Raw genomic sequence first — 23,951 nt, forward strand, 5'->3', positions numbered from 1 at the left:
GACTCCGGCCTTACACGGCAAGGAACGTGTTGGCAGTGCCAGGTTTCCGAAAACCATGTTTGTTTTACAGGCCAGTAAGTTTTCCATGCAGAGCTTGGGCCGGCTGGCTGCATTCACATGGCTGATGCGTAAGTCTGGCCCTTCCCTGTCCACCGTGTGGCGCTGTAATGCCACTACCATGCCATATTTATAGACTGGCTATTTTCATTAGCCTCTCCAGGGGATATTTCCACTAGGGGCCGTGAGAAAGTTTAGTTAAACCCGTAGTTGTATTTGCAGGGAGGCGGCGCACGGTGTACAGTTTGGGATACAGTGAAAACTGATTTTTTTTTTTTTCCACCATCGTTTGTAATCGGATTTCACAATTCAGATGGATCATGTTGCAATTCAGCAGCTGCATGATATTTAATTCAGTCCTTAGCAAAGCTGGGCCTAATGGAAATGACTTAAGACTGTTTCATGGGTGTACAGTTTGCTTCTGTGACTTCCAGCGTTATACTGTATATGCCAGTGGTGTTACTTGGGTGGGGGAGGGGGACTGGTTGGGGGAGCAATTGGGCTCTGACAAGGATACAATTACTATGACTACTTGATTATAGCAAATGGCCCATAATTAACTGTGACCTGTGCATGTGTGTCTTCCTGCTGAATGGTGGCCTGTACATGAAAGACCCACCCCCTCCGTTAACCCTTTATCTGCCAGTAAGCAATTGCTACCCTGTAATACATACGTCTGTTCACATGTGATGGACTCCCATTTAGTTTGCAGTACTTCTGAGTGTTGCATGCACACTAAAGGCTGCAAAGGGTTAACAAGTAACGCCACCGACTGTTCCCTTTTATTTATTTTTTGCATATCCTGGGACTATTTGCACAGTTTTGCCTTCTGCCCCACCGGCAGTTCTGGGATTGCTGCTGTACTGTAATTGCATCCAAACATTTGCTGAGTAATCTGCATATCCTCTGCAGCAGCATCTGGGCGAGAGCTTGTACTACTGTATTAGTAATAAAGTTGTTCAGTGGTAACGGAAAAAAAAAAAATTGCTGCAGCTTTGCGAGCCAATGGGATCAGAGTGGGTGGGGAAGAGGCGGGGAGGTGGGTGTGCGAAAGGGAGTAATTTTTTTTTATATATATATTTGTTTGTGTTGGGGAGGTTGTGTGGTCATATGCATGGGAGCAGCCAAGGGAGGCAGCAAGCAAAGGATACGGCGTGCTGCACAGGTACACATGTATTGGCCGGGCTAGTGCTGCTACTACCCCTTACACTGCGTGCACTGGGCCTGTCTGCAGTTGTCAGTGTTTGTATCCTTGTTCTCTCTATAATCCACTTTAGATGTCTCTTACTGTCACATTGATGCATAGCACACGGTTTACAAATAAGTGCTCAGTTTGTCGTCCCCCACAGTGTACACTTTTGGTAATAAAATGTTGTACTTAGCTTCTGAGCTTTGCTGCATTGTTTTTTGTTTCCTTTAAAAAAAAAAAAATTACAAAAATATTCCCCAGATTTGTAGTCGCAGCTATTATTGGGGGGTAAAATGTAGGTAAACCCCTGAAACTGGTGCCCGTGCGTTAAGCAGGTAATTGTTCACGTGCTCTCCCCTTTGTTCCTTGCCTTGCACATGTGTGGCTGACGTGTGGGTCTCTTAATCCCGGCTGGATGTTATAGCAGATCATGTTGACATCATGTTTAGACAGAGGTGAATTGTGTTTTCCAGGCTGCATTGAAATAGAATAACCCTGAGGGGTGGCTGGTAGTGGGAAACACGGCTAAGTACTAGTTAAAAGCAAAAGAAAGAAAAAATGCACTGGTGACAATTAACTAGTGTACTGCCATGGATGCATTCACGTCTGCTTGGACGATTGGTCCTTCTGATTTTTTCCTTTTTTTTTTTTTTTCTTTCAATGCACCTAAATTACAAATACCACAGACTCGAACAAGAAACATTTTCATGCCATGTGTTAAACGTTCTGGGCCTGCCCACTAAGACATTGTGCCAGTCAGTCCTTTGGGGGGGCCTCTTGTCCACAGCCCACCCTCCGTCCCCTGGAGGGGATTTCCGTAAGGCCAGGAGGGTCATGCCGGGTGAGACATGACTTCATAAAATTGACAGCGCTGCCATGCTTATTAATAGAAACCTCACCCAGGCAAGCATGGGGTGGCGAGGAGACCAGGATTTAAAGGTACAGCGAGGGTTAGAGACGCTCCTAGGGCCTATTAGGCCTCAGCAGAGAGCTGTTATTTACTCGGCATTAAGTGCCTCACATTGGGTCTACAAACTCTGCCTTTCTTCCAGTTTTATGGGTTAAAAGACACTGTGATGTGGGTAGGGTTCTGCGTGGTCCTGGTTACTGGCACAGTCTCAACGTGTACAAGGAAGACATTTTTTTTTTTTTTCTCTTTAAATGTAAACCTCTTTAAATAGTAAATTAAACTCCCTGGGGCAGGTTGGAGGTTTAACACAAACCAGAGCTTAGGAGTTGTGACATTGAGGGTATGGGAAACTGTTTACAATAAGGCGGTCTGCTGCAAAACATTTTCATTTAATTCATACTCTGCTCCCATACCACAGTTTGGGATTCTGTTTGGGTTTGGAACATGTGTTCACATTTACAGGAGGGACTGCTAGGCGATTGTCAGGCTTAGGCTGCCTTTCCTCTAGACATTTAAATATAACTTAGAATTAGGACGGCATTCGTGTGGGACAAAATGAAAGTTTGCTCTCGGGGCCCATGCAAGCAGACTTAATTTTCAGATGGCACGTATTTTCCGAAGGCGTGTAGCCGATGTGTGTGATTTTGGGTCACACTTGTGCTGAGTGGAATTTTATTTTTTTTATGTGGTAGAAATAACCCTGGTTTGTAGAGAAGAAAAAGCTTTCTCGTAGAATGCGGTTTCTGTTTAAGTTAGGTTTTACGAGTGTGGCAACTAGCCCTATGTATCACCTTGTAAAAGAGCTGTACTAAATGGATTGGGTGTTCGCCTTGAGCCCCTTTGAAAAAAAAAAAATGAAAAAAACCTTTTCTGTTGCAGACCTGACCATACAGTGTAAATCATTCATTTAGCTGCAAACTACAAGCAGAAGCCATTTGGTTTGAATTTGTACCTTTTTTTAAATTTTTTTTATTGTGAGGTGATGCTGAAGTTTCATTTAATTTGGTTTTGTTGTGGAACTCGTGCTTTTATTAGATGTGCTTCAGGCTTGACCTAGTGGAGTTTGTACACTATCAAATGTTTAAGGCAGGGATAATGTTTTGAGAGAAAAATGGCCACTGTCCGTTTTAGCGTGAGTCATTAAAGTTTTTGTTGTTGCTTTAAATTGTTTTTAGTTATTTTTGTGTGTGAAAGGTGTAGATAATGTTGATTTAAGTTAAGTGGTGTCTGGTTTATCTTGTATTACATATTCTGCCAGTGGCATGAGGCCTGGTTTTTATTTTATTTTATGCCTTATATTTGTCTAGTGTCTTCTTAGGTAATGGTGCTTTGTTTTGCTTTTGTCTCCTCATAGATAATTTTGACTGTTTCAATATGGTGCACAGTAATACCCCTTTCATACTGTCTGAGGCGGGTCGCACCCGGGAGCCTGACACTGGAGCTCCCAGTGTGCGACCCGCCTCAATACCCCCTTTCACACTGCAGACTGAACCCGGCAGTATGCCGGGTTGGTGACGTCGGCGGTGACGCAGTGTGGGCGGTGCTGGGAGATAACATGATCTACATGCACCGCTCGTCCATACACTATGGGGTCAATTCTATTCGGCAACTAAAGAATAGCGCCGGGAATTAGCTCCCGACGCTATTCAATTCTGCTACTAGTTTCCCGCAATTGTCGGGAATTCTTCTCTCATCCCAGGGGGATGAGAGAAGAAACCCGACAAAAGTGCTGCCTCGCGGCCGGCGCGAGGCTGATTCTGTCGGGAATCAGCCTCGCGCCGGGTAGTTAAGTCGGAGAATGCCCGTTCTCCCGACAAAACTACCTGTTAATTCGGCGAGAACGGGACATCGCCGACTTAACTTTAGCTGAATTGAATAGCGTCGGGAGCTAATTCCCGGCGCTATTCTTTAGTTGCCGAATAGAATTGACCCCTATGAATGGGAAACAGGTCGCACTGACCCAACTCCCGTTCACACCGCACAGCGAGCCGAGTTGAACATGTGTTCAACCCTGCTCGCTAGCAGGGTTGAAATACCGGGTCTCTCAACCCGGTATATTGCCCCTGGAACCTTTCACACCGCACAGGAACACGGGTTATGCGTGCTCATGTGCCAAGAACCCGTGTTGAAAGCTGGTGTGAAAGGGGTATTAATGATCTCTAAACATGAGGTGATTTTGAGAACATAGGTGTTGATTTTTTAAGTGTTCCTATTACAAACACAAAGGTGGCATACATATTGTGGCCCTGAAAAGTCGTTTGAGGGCAGCCTGTAAATCTGGTCAGGGGCGTAATGAGCACCGCCCCCGCAGAGAGGATCCCCGGTGGGCCGATGCGCATGTGGGCCCTGTTTTGCTTGCTGGCATGTGAGGGCTAGTGCTGCTGCCAGTGTTATACGGTATACCTCGGGTGCTGCCCATGTGAGGCTACTTCTACCAATTTTACCAGGGCCACTTTCAGTTACCAATCCGACCCTGAATCTCCTACAAGCCACTGAGGTGCACAAAATGGCTGCCGCCTCAGCGCAGGTGATTGGTACAGTGCGGTTGAACTGAATTTTGCAGATATGTTAGAAAGTAAAATGAGCTTCTGCAAACCTTATACAGTCACTCATCGCCAAGAATATGCTGCAGTGTGTGAAATTGTTCGCCCAGTATTGAAAAAAGTAAAAGATGCTCGTTATTGGAGGTCAATGATCAGTCTACCCCATAATATGCCTTTCTCCATATATACTTATGCTTAGTCTCCTTGTGCGTGCAGAACACGTGTGTGTGAAGTTGAACCCATCCATGTGGAAGCGTAGCTGCTAAAATGAGTCACCTCTGTATACCAGTGATTTCACAGACATGGGGGTCGATTCAATTCGGCAACTTATGAATAGCGCCGGGAATTAGCTCCCGACGCTATTCAATTCAGCTGCTAGTTACCCGCAATTGTCAGGAATTCTTCCCTCATCCCCAGGGGATGAGAGAAGAAAACCGACAAAAGTGCTGCCGCGAGGCTGATTCTGTCGGGAATCAGCATTGCCGCGGGTAGTTAAGTCGGAAAATACCTGATCTCCCGACATAACTACCTGTTTAGTCTGCGAGAATGGGCATTCGCCGACTTAACTTTAGCTGAATTGAATAGCGTCGGGAGCTAATTCCCGGCGCTATTCATAAATTGACGAATTGAATCGAGCCCTAGGTGAATATATTTACAGTGGGCTCTAATCCAGCATGTCCCCCACAGTTACTTACACTTGTGTTATAAACAGGATGATTATTATTCTGGCATTTCCATTTAGCAGCTTTTCAGAGGTGCCCTTACAGGTCGGTGATGGTCTGGAATATATTGTAGTGTCATGAATTTATAATCTATGGGATGGCCATTCATTACATTTAATGATGGCTTACCATGCTCATTTTTTTGAAATGATCATTTATCAATATTTTTGTGCAGGTGTCTTATGTCCAGCAGCTGTGTACTCGCCTTGTACATAACATAAAGTAACAGACAGAGAGGAGGGGGGTGCAAATCCCCACCCCTAAATTCCCTTCCGCACACTGAAAATTACCTGTAACCATCCCTGAACCTATCTGGTAATAAAATTCAGAGAATTAGTCACAAATGTTTGCAAACACATGTTTAGCTGCTGGCCACGTCACGGCTTCTCTGATACAGCAGTCCTAACCTACATAATAGCAGTGCCCACATAGGGCCATGTAATTTGTCACAGTAGGCCTCATGATAAAGGCTATTACTAAAACACTTCCAGACAGAGAGCTAACTTACCCAGGAGCCACCCCCAGGATCTCCCATTGGCACTACAAGGAACAGCATGCCTTCCAAATGCTGCTCCCATTCAATGCCTCTTGCACACAAGCAGACAAACAATTTGGCAGTTGCTCAATCATACCTGGAGATAATTATATATCAGGTGCTAGGGGTGGGGATTTGCACCCCCCTCCTCTCTGTCTGTTGTTTGTCTGTGACCCCCCCTCCCCCCCCCCCCCCCCCCCCTTCCAGCACCTGATATATAATTATCTCCAGGTATGATTGAGCAACTGCCAAATTGTTTGTCTGCTTGTGTGCAAGAGGCATTGAATGGGAGCAGCATTTGGAAGGCATGCTGTTCCTTGTAGTGCCAATGGGAGATCCTGGGGGTGGCTCCTGGGTAAGTTAGCTCTCTGTCTGGAAGTGTTTTAGTAATAGCCTTTATCATGAGGCCTACTGTGACAAATTACATGGCCCTATGTGGGCACTGCTATTATGTAGGTTAGGACTGCTGTATCAGAGAAGCCGTGACGTGGCCAGCAGCTAAACATGTGTTTGCAAACATTTGTGACTAATTCTCTGAATTTTATTACCAGATAGGTTCAGGGATGGTTACAGGTAATTTTCAGTGTGCGGAAGGGAATTTAGGGGTGGGGATTTGCACCCCCCTCCTCTGTCTGTTGTTCCACATAACATAAAGTAGTCTGCAAATGCATTGATAAACCCCATAAATTCTTACATGTTTATTTGCTGAGCCTTGGACGGAGATAAAGTGCATAGAGATAATGTACCAGCCAACCATCTCCAAAATGTCATTTTTCACTCTGTCTATAACATGGCAGTCAGGAGCTGATTGGCTGGTACCTCATCTCCGTCCACTTTCTCTCTCTCTCCAAGGCTTAGTAAATTGTCCCCTGTATTCTTACTAGTATATTGGGGTCAATTCAATTCGGCAACTTATGAATAGCGCCGGGAATTAGCTCCCGACGCTATTCAATTCCGCTCCAGTTAAGTCGGCGATGTCCCGTTCTCGCCGACTAAACAGGTTGAATTGTCGGGAGAACGGGCATTCTCCGACTTAACTCCCCGGCGCGAGGCTGATTCCCGACAATCAGCCTCGCGCCGGCCGCGAGGCAGCACTTTTGTCGGGTTTCTTCTCTCATCCCCCGGGGGTGAGAGAAGAATTCCCGACAATTGCGGGTAACTAGCAGCTGAATTGAATAGCGTCGGGAGCTAATTCCCGCCACTATTCATAAGTTGCCGAATTGAATTGACCCCACTGTTTCTCAGAATGCTTGCTCTCCCTGCTGGCCCATGTGCAGGGCCTGACCAGTGCTGCAGAGAAGCATTGGAATTCCCCATGTCTATCTGGAGCCCACTGTTTTTTTCCCTAAACACATTCCTTTGTGTGAGTGCAGGAAAACCTTGGCCAACCCCAGTCGCTTGACATGTGGCTCATTTGTGCTTGTTGGAAAATTTCCTCTCCATATAGCCCACGTGATATTGAACCAGTTTAGTACATACCGTTGGTTCTGGATCATGATTTGACTGACAGTGTTCTAGAACTACAATTCCCAGCATGCTTTGCCTGTATGCTGTGAAAATTTCCTGGCATAAAGTAACATTCACTCGCCAGTCTCCTGCACGTGTCCTATACTGCACGGTATGGGGTGGATTTGCAAAGTTAATAGGAACGTTGGTTTTCTGGGTTCTGCCCTTTAAAGATATCTTGAGAGGAAATTGTATTTATTTGTGTTAAAAAATTCTAGAAGTCACCAGCATGTAACATTACACTTCCCTTTTACTTTCCTTTGTTCCGCATGTTTTAAAAAATGTCACATCCCTGTGGTATAATATTTTTACCATTTTGGCAAATTAATCTGATTCCAGCTCATCTTCTACCTGCAAGCTAGTCAAAATAAGGGTGCACTCATTACTGGCTAGTGCATCATTTAGACTGCTTAAGTACACCTTTACTGACCTTGTGTGGCCCTCCCCATAGGGATTAAGCATACTCTGAGTCTATCATTTTTATATTTTTATTTAACATCGGGTGGTCTTTGATCGCAGGAAGGGGCTGCCGGGTTCCACCGAGCCTCGTTGTACTATTCCGCAGAGATCAAAGATCCCTACTGTAAAACATGTGACCTAATGTAGGTCTCCTGGATGGAAAGAAGATGCACATTCTGTTCCAAGCCTTAAAGTGGAACTTATCCTCAAGCTTTGAAAGATCTTGTTTTAAAACGCCATACAAGCAGTATTTTCTCATACACGAGAAAGTGATCAATGACTACGTGTTGTACTGTCTTAAATCACTTCTGCAATTTTAGCCTGGGGTGAATGAGAGCTGACTTTAAGATCTCCCTGAGTGGGTGAGTGTTATTGTGTATATGCCGACGGCGAAGCAAATTGCATAATGTAAATGCTTGTGTTTTCTTTCTTTTTTTTTCTTCTCCTTTTTAAAAAAAATTATATAGTATAATTGATGTGTCTGCAAACGTCTGCGACAGTTGCTACATTCTTTTATTGATTAGTCCTCTACTAGTGTGTGTGGGACAAAACTTCTCAATATGGTTCTGTGCAGTGACCAACTTGGCTTAAGTAGGCCTTTTCCAACCAAAATAAGCCCAGGCCACTAAAGGGCAGCATTAAGTTATTAGTGTGACATATAGGTGCGTATGCCATAGTAAAAATGACTATTCTATTAGACCTTTTCGATCCCTTTCTGTCAACTTTACATATGAAATATTGTATTATGGTATTTATTCATGACTGGCGAGGAATTTAGTGCGATGTGCTGCTGTGGACATTGGTTATATACAGTAAAGCCATCATTGCTAGCGGGTGGAATAAGTCCCACTCCAGACCAAACTTTGGGCAGACCAAACTTTGGGCAGACCGTTCCCCTTTCGCCCTCATGTACACTTTCTGCCCAAAGTTTTTATTTTATTTGAGATGGTGAGGGGCAGCTAGAATTTTTTTTTTGTATCGTGCACGGGACAGCTTGCTGTGCATGGCTTGTGCCATTAAGGAACAGATGTCTCGACAGATGTGGAAGTGAAAAAGGGAACCTTGTTCCTTTTTCACCAGTGCAGCTTATGACATCTTGACGTTTTGTCATTCATCCGATTTGCTTATTGAATTATGGAATGTTCACGCTTTTATCTGAGGTGTTATGTTTTCCAAGCTTATTTTTTAGTAGGCTATTTGGCCTCTAGCAAACGGAGCATTCTTGTAGTGTACAGGCTCCAGTGATATGTGCATGAAAACATCCCTGACATTTCTTTTTGTTACCATGTGGTTATGACTTGCAGGACTGTGAGCAACGTGTCAAATCGCTTCTGAAATATTCCATTGAGTAGTAGACACGGCAGGTTATGAGTCTCATAAAATATGTTCCAATAACAGACGGAGGTTGAACTCTGGTTTCTTCCAAAGCAGTAGAGAAATTGACATTTGCAATGCAGGCAGGAAGCAAGGAGGGGGGAAAAACAAATTGTGTCCCCGGCCAGGCCCTCTGCTGCTGTTTTTCACTTTTTAAAGAAAGCTTTTTGTGAGACGGGATGTGACGTCTGAGATTACAACTGCGGTGTACCCACGGATCCTCCACGTTGTGCCAAGCAGTGTAGCTGGTATGATTTTTTAAGTCTTAACGCGTTTTTGAAGTAGGTGTTGCCAGTCACAACTGGACTTACTATGCACGGAGATTTTCAAAAAGTTTCAGTGTTTGAATCTGCATTTCAAACAGATGCAGAAGGGCAACTTTTTACTTCTGCGGGGTACCTTGAAGCACTGTTGTAATTAAAGAGCAGTTTCTCAAACAGGATCTGTCCGCTAAGTACAGCAGAGTGACCAATATAGGGTAAATCCATATTCCCGGAGGTGCATCCGATCTATTCGCTAGGAACCATTGACATCTGTTAAGTCCAATGTTAAGAAAGTCTAGCTGAGTCTATAAGACTCAGTCTATCAATTCAGGACTTAAAGGCGGTGAGGCCAAAAGAGGATTTAACACTCCCCATCCGTTGGAAGTAGAGTTTGCTTCAGGATAGTTCACAGATTGGGTATGTACTGGATTTAGGGTCTCATTCTAATCAACATAGGGGTAATATATGGGGGGAGGGGGGGTGACTTCAGTGCATTTATTACCAGTTTATATAGCGCACACATATTGTGCAGCGCTTTATAGAGAATATTTGGCCATTCCCTGCCCAGTGGACCTTACAATCTATATTCCCTACCACATGTACACATTCACGTTAGGTTTAATTTTGTTGGGAACCAGTTAACCTATCAGTATATTTTTGGATTGTACAGTGGACAGCTTGCTGTTCTGGAACAGACAATCGTGCATTTCGTGGCCCAGCAATACAAACAATTGAATATCGCCTATCAATGTGAGATGCGAGACCGCTAGGTATCAAAGTGAATTTCTTGGCAAAAATGGTTTGAGGACCAGTCTGAGGCTAGCTTTGAGGGGCAGTCTAACCTCGTGTGGTGAGACGCAGTTCACCTCACCAAGGAAAGGATAATGAACCAGAAACCATACTGACTGTTTCTATGCTGCTTTTAAGCGATGAACGATTATCATTCTTGCACAATCCGAACAATAATTGCTCAGAACTGTGGTGAATCGGCCAGGTCTGAACGATGATCGTACAGTGTATGACCAGTTCAACATGGTTGATTGTCCTGACAGTCGTTCTGCCAATTTCATGTGGTGAACTGTACGTTGTGCCCATACATCATTCAGTGTATGGAGGCAGGTACAAAATTGTTACACTGATCAGCCCCACTGTCTGGGTCTTATCGTGTGCTTTGTCTTGTAGTGTATGGCTGGCATTTAACGCACTGTAGGGTCTATTCATGAAACCGTGAAAAGTGTGGAGAAGTTGCCCATGGCGACCAATCAGCTGCTACGTACAATTGTATATTATGCAAATTATAAATGTTACTTCAATGCTGATTGGTTGCCATGGGCAACTTCTCCACTGGCTCACTTGTCCGCACTTTTCACTGCGTCATGAATACACCCCTGTATATCACGCATATAACACTAGCTGTGTTCAGGTGATCATTTTCCTGATAACCTACTAAGCTTGCCTCTCCCTTCTTGATACAGTGGGACTCTTAGAAACCTTGACTTAATTTCATGGACAGACTGGGTCGGTTAAAGTTCCAGGCTAAACATATGTATTATCAGTAATGGGTGTATACTGGAAGCAGCTTTCTTTCTGCTTAACTCCCTGGGGTGTTAACTCCTTCCTTCCATTCATTGCAGCGTTTATTTGTGTGTTCTCATATTGCTTTGCAATGCTTCCATTGGGAACACCTGTCTCTGCGGCATTAAATGCCTCAGTGTAAAATATACAATGCACGAGATGGACAGGGAAGTTTTAGTAAAAATTTATCGAACCCATTAAACGGGGGGAGCTGTGTCAAGCCTTGGAGAGAGTTAAAGCAAAGTTGTTGCGCAACTATCTCTCCAAGGATTGATACACTTCCCCGTTAACCTGGTGTTTGTAGTTTGAGGTTCGGAGTGTTTTTCAAACTGCATGCCTGCTGTGCTAATACTTCATGGGGCCTGCATGCTCTCAGGTAGGCCTATGTAGAAGTAATGGAATGGGTTATCTTCTGATTTGCAATCCCAGAACGAAGGGGGACATTTACTAAGCAGTGATAAGTTCGGAGAAGTGAGCCAGTGGAGAAATTTCCCCATCAACCAATCAGCAGCTCTGTATAATTTAACAGTATGGAAATTATAGATGTTACTTCAGTGCTGATTGGTTGCCATGGGCAACTTCTCCACTGGCTCACTTCTCCACTCTTATCACTGCTTAGTAAATGTCCCCCTAAATTTGGCATTTACTTTATTGGATAGTTCTGATATGACAAAGCCTAAATGTTATCATCGTTGGATAGTATTTTAAGTATCGCTCACCCCTAGTGGTGCTGACCATTTGTTACAAGCTAGAGTCTTTTTAAAATAACGTACGTTAGTAGTCATAAACTGTATGGTAAGCTGTATAATGTGCAATGTCAGAAAGATAAATGGAGACAGACTCTTCCTTGGGGGGTTGACATGAAGTAGCATTTTTCGTAATTAGGAGAAATGTCAACACGTTCTTATCATGGCTGAAAATCCCTGTAGGGTTGTGGAAAATTGTAGATAGAGGCTTTGAATGTTTGCATCTGAAAATGAGTACGTATTCACTTTCCCTCACGAGCCTGAACGTAAACTTGTTGCATACGCGCAGCAGAGGCAGCCATTTTGTGTGCTGAGTGAATATTCATGGTGGCAGAAAATGTTTAGTTCAAGCATCAAACACAAACAGGCAAAGATTGTGGTTTTACTGTGACCATTACATGTAAACTCTATTAAATTACTTAGAGAATTAACAAACAAGGTACTGGGGGGGTTTGACCGATATGCCACAAGGCATTGCCACGTAGCCAGTCTGCTTGGGTATTGGCCAGTTATAAAACTGCTAACATATCAAGTTTTCCTTTGTACCTCTGTGGATTGCAAGGAAAAACTATTGATGCTGGCAGGGTTCGAGGTTGCATAATGCCACGTCACTTTGATGTTGAGAGCTGAATCCCCCCAACGGTGAGTGCACGAACACAACAAAGAAAGACCACACTATGGCAACTTATGTTACAGCGCCACCTGCTGTCCCTCCAGGATAGCATCTCAAGTAATACTTAGCCTGTAGCTGCTGTACTCCTACAAAGTTTTATAATAAAATGGTTTAGCCAGGCATTTTGACCTTACTCATTCAGCTCTTATCAGTGTCTCAAGCAATTTGCATATAGCTTTGCATATTACTAGCAACTTTTATCTGACGGCACGAATGGCTTGCAGTGACTGGCTGATGTGTGATTTTCCCCCTACGGCTTTATGCCATGCCTATTGACTAAAATGGCGTGACTTAACTCTTAAATAGCAGGACACTTACAAAACACTTCTGCAGGATTGTTGAATCTAATAAGATACGGTGTTGAAATTAAGGGTGTTGCTGATCTCAGGATATTACTTAGAGAAGTTAATTCTTGCATGCAGCCTGGAGATTTTGCTGGCATAGCGTACATCTGGCAACCCTGCAGCGAGCTAGATTAAGGGTTGAACTGCCTGCACAATGCTCGCTGTTCAGCTTTTTCTAGGAATGAATCAGTGTCTGGATTGGGTTCCAGTGCCCTGGCTTCATCGCTGTGTGAAAGTGGCGTTGCCTTTGTAGCTAAAAGACAGCAACGCTATAGTGAGTGCACAGTGGTTTCAGTGCAAAAAGCATGCTATTACTACAATGCAAAATGCAATGCACGTGCCACACGTCTGCTGTGTCCTGGATACTGAATAAATATTGTTTGAATGTTTCTTTTATCGCAGAATTATATATTGCACATATGCCATATCTGCAAGTGGTAGTTAAGATGCTTTTTACTTTATGATGTAATGGAGAAAGGGCACTTGGTGATCGGTAACGAACAGTGAGACACCCTGCTCCTATAATTTTTGTACATAATTACAAATGACACACTAAACGCTGGCGCTGTCACCTTGGATAAACTGACCTTACTGTGTCTTTCATTTTGCATCCACTTTGAGGATGCTAAATACTGCCCCTCCCCCCCCACACACACACTTTATTTTCCCCCAATCTGCCAGCTTTCAGACTGTTTCCATCCTGCAATCTGCAGTGTACAATATTCCATCTGTCTGACGTGTTTACCCAGCTAAACATCTGGCCAGGTAACTGCTTCTGTCAAAGGTAGAACATCAAGAAAGTGTTCATGCGTTATCTTTACTGCAGGGTGTGAAGCTTCACTGCCACAATTGCACATGTGAACTTTGGAGGGTGAGCTTCATAGGGGCTGGATAACTTTCGGTTCTGTTTTTGCAGATGTAAGAACCGCTTGTTTACCTATGGCTTGTACAGTAGTTATTGTCACTGCCGTGTGGGCTGGTTGCTGTAGGTTCAACTCTCAGCAGACTGTAATGGAACAGCGCCACCTAATGACTAAATTATTGGGCAATACAGATAAAACTACAATTGAGTAATAACTTGAACAAGCGGTCAGATGTGGGTCTGCCACGCCTTTACCATCCTGCAAAACCCTGTTCCGTAATAAGTCAAATATGTTATAAAGCTCCTGGAATAAATTGAACAGGCCACAATCCAGCTGCTGGTAAATTAATCATCAGCCTGCTAATGTGGACTTGATTCATGCTGTAATGTGTGCCGAACACCTACCAAATATTCCTGAGACGTTGCTTAGTAATAAGATATGAGTGGGAGAAAAATAATTTATTGACCGGTACAGGTGGTTCTCCTCAGTCACACCACCCACATCATGTACTTACTGCCTGCCATGGCTCTTTGCAGGGCTGTTAGCCCAAAAATGCAAGATTCCTTAACACAAAAGCTACTAGACAAATTACTGTACACAATACGTTAGTCTAGAAATTGGGGTTATTTCACAAAGATTGGGACCAATGAGGAAGTTCCTCTCTTGAAACAGAGTGTGATGCCGCAAGTAGCCGTGAGAATAAGATATTTGGGGAATATACATGTACAACATTAAGGGACTGGTTACCTATTGCCACATGGTGGCAGCCATTTTGTGAGCTTAACGTTACTAAGGATACAGCAGTACCGTTCACTATAACATTGTATCCAAAATGGCAGCCTCCTCTGTATTGACGTATGGGGTCTCATTTAAGTTTAGCGGTTCTTAACTTCTGTGAATGTTGCAGTCTGCTGCCTTTTCACATACTGAGTCAACCTACATGTAAAGCTTAGTGGCCATTGATCCTGTCTAGACTAGCGAGACTACACCTAACAAACCTTTATAAATATTTGAATGAAACATTGTCAAGCTTATGGGAATATTTAAATAAACCCCTGAAAGTTAAGATTATTATTGGGGTAGTATGGATGATGTAATGGTTAGCATTATTGCCTCACAGCACTGAGGTCATGGGTTCGATTCCCACCATGGCCCTAACTGTGTGGAGTTTGTGTATTCTCCCTGTACTTGCGTGGGTTTCCCCTGGGTACTCCGGTTTCCTCCCACAATCCAAAAATATACTGGTAGGTTAATTGTCTCTCAACAAAAATTAACCCTAGTGTGTAAGTGTGTGCATGTGGTAGGGAATATGGGACTGATGTGAATGGGCAAATACTCTCTGTAAAGCGGTGCAGAATGTGTGTGCTATATAAATAACTGGTAATAAATATGACATTATTCTGCATTGTCCATCCTTGCTTTTTATGATTAATAAATTATATTGTTTAAGCCATGCACTGAAAATTGCATGGTTTGGCCATTCAGATCTTCCAGCAAGATTCTTGCTATCATTTCTCTATTGCATTCAAGAAGCTTTATACCCCTTTCACATCTCAAATGCCGGATCCCACCCAGGAATAGGAAACGGGTCCTTCCCGGGTGGGATCCGGCATTGGAGACTCTCCTACCCCTTTCGCTGGCTTGCAGACCCGGAAATATGCCGGGTCGGTTGCCATAGCGGCGGGGAGGTGGAGGCGGCGCTGGGAGATTAGCTCCTCTCTGCACCGCCTCTCCCTATCTAGTAAAACGGGTCCCGGGTCGCATTGACCCGGCAATCCGTTTATGCAGCTACTGACCCGGTATTCAACCCGGGAATAACACTGCTTATAACCTGGGTTGAATTTACCGGGTCAGGCGACCTGGGAATTTGTACTTGGCGCTTTCACACCGCACACTGGTTTGTATCGACCTGGCAATATGCCGGGTCGATACTGGGTTATTTGTGTGGTGGGAAAGGGGTATTAGTGAATCTTCCCCTTTGTTTTCTTTTTAATACCTCCTTACAGCTTTTTCATATACAGCTTTTTACAATCTAGTATTGTCCTGTTATTTTTAGCCATTTATTTATACCACCAGGCCCTTGTATTTTTCTTTCCCTGGGATATGACACAGCTCTGCTGACTGCACTGAAGGAACGTTTCATTTGGAGTCACAGCAATGAGAGGAGGTGGCAGTCCCTGATTGATTTGTTATGTGAACATATACAGGAAGTCATGCCTGCTTAAACCATACGATCAATTATGGTACACATACTGTAGCTTTGGTTTCGCAGGCAGAATTAATCTTTCTACAGACAGTTTAAAGTGCACCAGTGTGTTTTTTTTTTTTTTAGTCTTTGAGAGGCCTGGGGCAGAAACAAGATGGCTGCCAGCTATTAAGTTATAACAGATTAAAATTCTAGTTCTTTTTGTTTCTGTTGAAATATGTCAATTTTATGGATGTTTTGTCCTCTCCTCAGCAAGTAGCCATAGTTTATCTTCTCTCATAGATATTTATTTTATGCATTTAATATACAGCCGATAAGACAATGCAGGTCAACGATTCTTCGGATACTCTGTAAATCGTTGCAAATAATTAGATTGCATCAGTTGAGATCTCTTAACTACTTTATTCTCCATGCCTGTGTACCAGCGTACAGTTTAGTGATAATATAATTGTGAATCGTGCAGGGACAGTTTCCACAGCTACCTTGTATGACCCTGCTATTGACTCCCCTTCCAGGGAAAGCTAATGTAAAAGCAATGCAGTAATTATCCAGCCAGCTGTTGAGGGTGAATAGCAAAAAAGAATTAGCAGGTTGATAATTACCGCTTCTGTATAAAAGAAAACATCATTTTTTTTATTTTTTTTTCCCCTTCATGGAGCCTGGAGAAAATTGTCTGGGTGATTAGGTGTTTTTTTTTTTTTTTTTTTAATTATGGCATGAAAGATGTTCTTTGTTCCGTAAAAATGTAACTGACCTTTCCAAAATTTTGGGATATTGTGGGCAGAGAATGTAAGTAGTCTATTTTTTCAGAGTTTGGCTTCCAGAAAATGGCTCGCTTTAAACTCATGTAATGTTTTAAGCAGTGAGATGACCTGGTGTGTATCAGGAGGGCGGGATACATCAAGAGCGAGTCAACTGGGGTCTGGAAACAGCTGGATGCGTCAAAAAGTGGGGCATCCCTAGAAAATGTACCCAAAAGTTTAGGCGTTGCCCATAAATGTTGTATTGGTTTCAAAATAACTAAATACAAATATTGGGATCATTTATCTAGAAACCAGAAACTCCCATTTTGCTGAGTTTCCACACATTTTTTTTTCTCACACCTCAGGAGGCCTAAACAGAAACAATTGAATTGCTCCGTTTTGCACACCCAGGTGGTAGCCGCGTGGTAAAACAATTGAATCTGCTCCTTTTTATGTTTAAAATTATTTTTATGGTTGACATTTTTACATTTAAGGTGCATTAGGTCAGGAATCTGGGTACCTATATAAAGTCTGGAAACTTATTTCTCTTACGTCCTAGAGGATGCTGGGGTCCACATTAGTACCATGGGGTATAGACGGGTCCACCAGGAGCCATTGGTACTTTAAGAGTTTTTTAGCGTGTGGGCTGGCTCCTCCCTCTATGCCCCTCCTACCAGACTCAGTTTAAAAAATGTGCCCGGAGGAGCCGGTCACAGCTAGGGGAGCTCCACCGAGCTTTTCTGGTAAAGGTTTATTTTAGAGTTTATTTTTTTACTGGAGGCTATTGGCAACAGAGCAACAATTGAATTGCTCTGATGGGCGCAAAAAAAATAATTGAATCGCCCATTAAATGTTTTGCAGTCGCTTGATTTATAACTTTGCAGCGTGTTATTTAGCTATATGCAAGTCTGGCATTCCTGTAAATTGTGTATGTTGAACACTATATTATGACAAACTTTTGTGAGGAGTTATTTTTTGGCTGGAAGGTAAGTTTTTGCTAAAATGACTACATAGGCCATTCAGGACCAGTCAGGGAATAGTTTTACATAACCTAAGAATCTGGTGTTACACTATAGAGGCCACAAGACCAGAAATGGCACCGTTTCCTGATATTCTTGGTTTAGCTATGAAGCCAGCTCAATTGCATGTCAAAAATAAATCAATCTGTTTTTAGATGACGCACAATAATCAGTTAAGAAAAGTGTGACGTGCCGATGCTGCATTTACGGTGGTGTAACCGGGTTCTGCTTGGTGTTACAGATGAGAACCATGAATTACAGGAACACTGAAACGAACTAGACTGCTGGCTTCAAGAAATGTCAGGCTTCCACCAAGAACTGAAATGACGAAACAGTATTAATTGAAGAGGATCGATGCTGATCGGACTGCGAAACGGGGACGTAGGGATTACCATGGTGACACTAATTACAGAGAAGCTGCAAAACCAAAGCTTGGACGATCTCTCATGCAAAACATATAATATTAATCTGGTATGTAATGTCATTGGAGATCTTGCAGCAGATCTGCTGTAATAGAAGTTTGGTAAAAAGGGGAAATAGCTCTTTAAATAGTTTTGCAAATTTAAATGTTCCATTATCGCACCTATATAAATACGTTTCCAGTGAATGAGAAGGAGGCGGCTGTCCCATGCATTCAAGTTAGCCTGTGCACATAGCTGGGGTGGCCATTTTGTGAGTTTGAACCAATGTTCATGGGTACTGCCTATGAATTCGCTGAATGCGAAGCTGTGTTGCAATATTCTCATTTGTGTAACCTGGTGCCTTAATGGTAATGAAGTCATTGTGTGGTCACTCCCATGTAAATTGCATTTACTTCAGGACATGTCCTTATGTCAGAACTGTGCTACATATGTTTATTAATGGCAAACAAAGACATTGAGGCGTGCTTAATTTAATAAGTTTAGATTGTGATGTAACTACAATAGCATTCAATTGGATTTTGGCTTTCATTAGAATGCTAAACACTGATATTTGATTGACTGCACCACGTAATTATAAAGGCCCCATTATTCCATTTTGTATATATGGCTTTACTATGATTTGCAAATTGCTTGGTAGTTAACCTGCATCTCTCCAGCTGTACTGGAAGTAAACCTAAAGGGGGGTACTCACGGAGCGATCGCTGCTTAAAATCTAAGCAATACTTAGATTGGCTATCGCTGGTGCTAGATTGGCTTGCCGTACAGGCCAATCTAGCGGGTCGCTAATTTCACCCGCTGGGTGAAATGAGCGGCATCCCCGTCTCCCCCCGCACACAGCACAGATCGCGCTGTGCTGAGCGGCGGGAGAGATGTGTGCTGAGCGGTTCGCTCAGCACACATCTCTCCCGCATCGGCCAGTGAGTACTGGCCTTTAGCTAGAACAATATTGCCCACCAGCATTACCACTTGCGTGCCCTGGAATCTTGCGGTTGTTGCAGTTTGAGGAACTTCCATGTACTAGAGACAAACCAAATTTGATGTCCTTAAAGAACCCGTCTATTCTATCTTACTTAATGAAAGGCAGTGCCCCAGTTTCTTGAAAGTGTGCTTCTGCCATGAAACCCTTTAAAGGGTTTGCTAGGGAAAGTAGTTCTGTGTTGTGGCTTGACAAGCAGGGCTGTATCAGGGCACTGCAATGTCACATTGGCCTTATTGTACTTCTGCAGCATAAACAGTCATTAAAATGCAGATTAATAAAGAAGATAAAGGAATGGAAAGTGACAGCAGTACAAAAAGTTGCACTTATCAGCTGGTTGCAGCCTCTGTCTTTTACATGAGCTCAGTAAGTTGTGAAATTGCAGTGAACATGCTGTATAAAACCATGAGAGACACTTTAAAGAGCATGTGTTGACTGCACACAGTGGAGGCGGCCATTTTGACGACTGAACCCATTTTCAGGAGGATTCACCAGTAACTTGGTGACATTAGGAGTGTGGGCGCTGTGATGTCACAAGCACCCGGCGCATTGCTGGGCCAAATTCTTGAAAGCAGGTGTCCCGTGGGCTCATCTCTCATCCTTTTAGTGGTGAAGTAGCCATCACCTAGTAGCATGGACATGTTACCCTCTACCTCAGTGATGTCACTAGTTTCTGGTGAATTGGTCATGTTGCGCTCCTATGTGTGCTAGTTTAGTATGCAGAAATTATATCTCCACTGTGTAGGTGTTGGAAACCGGTTAATCAGCTTTTTGGAAATCTTTTTCAGTATTGCACCCAAAAAAAAGCATAGTCCTAAGTGCCGCAATTTGCATGTCCTATATGGGCTTGTTGTCACAGTATAGTAATACACAATAAATAGGCGAGTCATGTTTATTTAGGTGATTATGACCATTTACATACTGTACACCTGGAAGGTTAGGTTCAGGGTTGTCAGACTTTTCAGAGTATCTGGGTGTATGTGCAACCCCTATACTAGTTTCTGGTGAATTGGTAGGCTGGAGGATTGGTTGAGCCCACAAAAAGGGTCCGTCCAGTGTGTCTGACCGTATAATATAGCTCTTTACCCTGGAACTAAACCACATGGAATATGTGGTGAAGGTTGTTCCCTTATACAGATGTGGAAAATGGAGCAGGCATGGTATTGTACCTAAACAATGATCTAGACCATTCATATACCCCCAACTAGCGCCTTACTGGCCTTTTGGCAACTGCAGTTATTTGCTGTGATGTAGTCCTTAAAGCTTTGCTGGCAAGGCCTGCCTCTGTATTCTGCCTTTGCAGAAAAATAGTGGTATTACACCAGTCTAGTCACACCTAAGCAGTGAAGTAATATATTCACTGATTTATGTACTACAGTATATTGCATAAAAGGCCTAATTCAGACCTGATTGCAGCAACACATTTTTTCTCTAATTGCACTACAGGGGGGGCGCACATGTAACATGTGCAGAGAGTTAGATTTGGGTGGGGTGTGTTCAAACTGAAATCTATATTGCAGTGTAAAAATAAAGCAGCCAGTATTTACCCTGCACAGAAACAAAATAACCCGGCCAAATCAAACTCTCTGCACATGTTACATCTACCCCACCTGCGGTGCACATGGTTTTGCCCATTAGTGACAGATTTTGCTGCTGCGATCAGGTCTGAATTAGGCCCAAATTACGGTTTGCATGCAGACACTCTAGATTTGTCATACTTTTTCCAAATCCTTACCATTTCTAAATCTGACCTTTGAATTTTATTAAAGGCAATATAAAATGATCATCTCATGCCAATTTTGTACCTTATGTTTTATACTTTTTATTTAAATGTTTGCATGCAGTAGATTGCTTGACTACTTTTACTTAAGGACCATTAAACATTTATTAAATAGCCCAATGACAAAGATATTGATAAGCAGAGTTCTTAAACCACTTTCGCCCAGAAAGTTTGACGTGACATTGCTGAAATGCCAATTTAAGCTTCACTAATGTTTAATTTTTTTTAGGGCCATTCTACAGTTCACCACTAGTTAAGATAAAATTGAGCGGATTATTATTCATGGATAAATGATTTTTGGACTCCATATTAGCACGCTTGTCTTATGGCACTCTTCTAGAATAGTTTATACATTTCCCATATTAATGGACTGTATTGGGCATTTGTGAAGCACAAATATAGTCCTGTCTCGGACACCCAGTACTTCTGGTGCCATGTTAGTTCAGTTTGAGATTTATTGAGGGTTTATGCATATTAGAATTGCCGTTTGTGTATGTTGATTGTCCAACGTAGTTTTCTGTATAATTTGCATCTAAATTTAATAGCACGAACACCTTAAAACTTCCTGCAAGTCCTGACTGATTACACATTACAACATCAACCGTTCTGAAATAATTCAGTATTGCATAAAATAAAATAAAAAATGGTTTTCAGTATGCTTTCCCAATAGAGCCACTTAATTGCTAAAGATGCCACCCATTATATCACGTTGGTTTCACAAGGGCCAGCTTAACCCGCTGTGCGCTGGTCTGCGAGAGATGAGAAGCGGGTGTTTAAGGATGTTTGTTCCGATGCAGGGAAAAAGAAAACTTATAATTTAAAAGGAAGTCTCAGAACAATAGTATCTTTTTTTTTTTTTTTTTGGCACAGTGAAGAATAAATTAAAATCCAGACGGCATCTAGGCAATGAAGTTTGCTAATCAAATTGTTTTTTTCTGTCTTTTTTTTTTTTTTTTGTAAACTAGTTGTGATGTACTTATAATGGCCTTTGTTAAAATGTATTTTCATGATTAAATATATGTGCCCGTTGTAGCTGCTTTATGACACTCAGCGTTTATTATGTATTGGCTCTTGTACTGCCTTGGGGTCACAGATGTGCCTCTGGTTGTCGGGCACAATAGGACCCATTTATCATTGAGTTTTAGGTATTTAAAACTCCTTGGGGTCAATTCAATTCACCGACAGTTGAATAGCACTGGGACTTTCTCCCGTAGCTATTCAGTTCAGCTCATGTTAAGTCTATGAATGCCTGTTCTCCCGCACTTAACAGGTTGATTTGTCGGGAGAACGGGCATTCTCCGACTTAACTCCCCGCCGCGATGCTGATTCCCGACCGAATCAGCCTCGTGCCGGCCGCGCACCAGCACTTGTCGGATTTCCTCTCGCATGCCCCGGGGGGGGGTGAGAAGAATTCCCGACAATTAAGTGTCACTTGGTGCTGTATTGAAAAGCACCGGGAGCTAATTCCCGGCGCTATTCAACTGTCGGCAAGTTGAATTGACCCCTTTGTGTATGATGATGCTCCAGCCAATCCGCTCCTGTCATGTGTTTGTTAAATGACAGTTGGGAGCTGATTGGCTAGAGCACCATTTATCATACGCAACAAGTTTTAAATAGCTAGAATTTGTTGATAAATTGTCCCCATAGCTGGAAACCCCTTTATAAAGAACACCAGTATTATAACTTATAAAGCTTGGTTAAACTTTTTTTCTCTGACGTCCTAGTGGATGCTGGGAACTCCGTAAGGACCATGGGGATTAGCGGCTCCGCATGAGACTGGGCACAAAAGTAAAAGCTTTAGGACTACCTGGTGTGCACTGGCTCCTCCCCCTATGACCCTCCTCCAAGCCTCAGTTAGATTTTTGTGCCCGGTCGAGAAGGGTGCACACTAGGGGCTCTCCTGAGCTTCTTAGTGAAAAGTTTAGTTTTAGGTTTTTTATTTTCAGTGAGACCTGCTGGCAACAGGCTCACTGCATCGAGGGACTAAGGGGAGAAGAAGCGAACTCACCTGCGTGCAGAGTGGATTGGGCTTCTTAGGCTACTGGACACCATTAGCTCCAGAGGGACCGAACACAGGCACAGCCTCGGAGCTCGGTCCCGGAGCCGCGCCGCCGGCCCCCTTACAGAGCCAGAAGCAAGGAAAGGTCCGGAAAAATCGGCGGCAGAAGACATCAGTCTTCAACAAGGTAGCGCACAGCACTGCAGCTGTGCGCCATTGTTACTCATGCACACTTCACACTCCGGTCACTGAGGGTGCAGGGCGCTAGGGGGGGGCGCCCTGAGCAGCAATGTAAAACACCTTGGCTGGCATAAATACACCACATATAACCCCCAGGGCTATATGGGTGTATTTTAACCCCTGCCAGATTCCACTGAAAAACGGGAGAAAAGGCCGCCGAGAAGGGGGCGGAGCCTATCTCCTCAGCACACTGGCGCCATTTTCTCTCACAGCTCCGTTGGAGGGAAGCTCCCTGGCTCTCCCCTGCAGTTACTACATTACAGAAAGGGGTTAAAAAAGAGAGGGGGGCACTAATTAGGCGCAGTATAACAATACAGCAGCTATAAGGGGAAAAACACTTATATAAGGTTATCCCTATATATATATATATATATATATATATATATATATATATATATAGCGCTCTGGTGTGTGCTGGCATACTCTCCCTCTGTCTCCCCAAAGGGCTAGTGGGGTCCTGTCCTCTACCAGAGCATTCCCTGTGTGTGTGCTGTGTGTCGGTACGTTGTGTCGACATGTATGAGGAGAAAAATGAGGTGGAGGCGGAGCAATTGCCTGTAACAGAGATGTCACCCCCTAGGGAGTCGACACCTGAGTGGATGAGCTTATGGAAGGAATTATGTGACAGTGTCAGCTCTTTACAAAAGATTGATGACTTGAGACAGCCGGCGACTCAGCCTGTGCCTGTCCAGGTGTCTCAAAAGCCATCTGGGGCTCTAAAACGCCCGTTACCGCAGATGGCAGATACAGACGCCGACACGGATACTGACTCCAGTGTCGACGATTAAGAGACGAATGTGACTTCCA

At 43.4% G+C, this 23,951-nt stretch overlaps 1 protein-coding gene across 4 annotated transcripts in view; it reads left to right on the plus strand.

Annotated features, from left to right (window-relative positions):
- The window catches only part of FAM53A (family with sequence similarity 53 member A), a 62,077-nt gene that overhangs the window by 1,892 nt on the left and 36,234 nt on the right, over positions 1–23,951 (plus strand). For 2 of the 4 annotated variants that reach the window (XM_063924859.1, XM_063924862.1), the window contains exon 2: positions 17,969–18,198. In XM_063924859.1, coding sequence (XP_063780929.1) covers positions 18,082–18,198 — 117 coding nt within the window. In that variant the 5' untranslated portion in view covers positions 17,969–18,081. Of the gene's footprint in view, positions 1–1,142; positions 1,223–17,968; positions 18,199–23,951 lie in introns of those variants that run through there. The other 2 variants (XM_063924860.1, XM_063924868.1) reach the window with 2 other exon arrangements.

This window comes from Pseudophryne corroboree, chromosome 1, assembly GCF_028390025.1.
Source record: "Pseudophryne corroboree isolate aPseCor3 chromosome 1, aPseCor3.hap2, whole genome shotgun sequence".
Classification (NCBI taxonomy): domain Eukaryota; kingdom Metazoa; phylum Chordata; class Amphibia; order Anura; family Myobatrachidae; genus Pseudophryne; species Pseudophryne corroboree.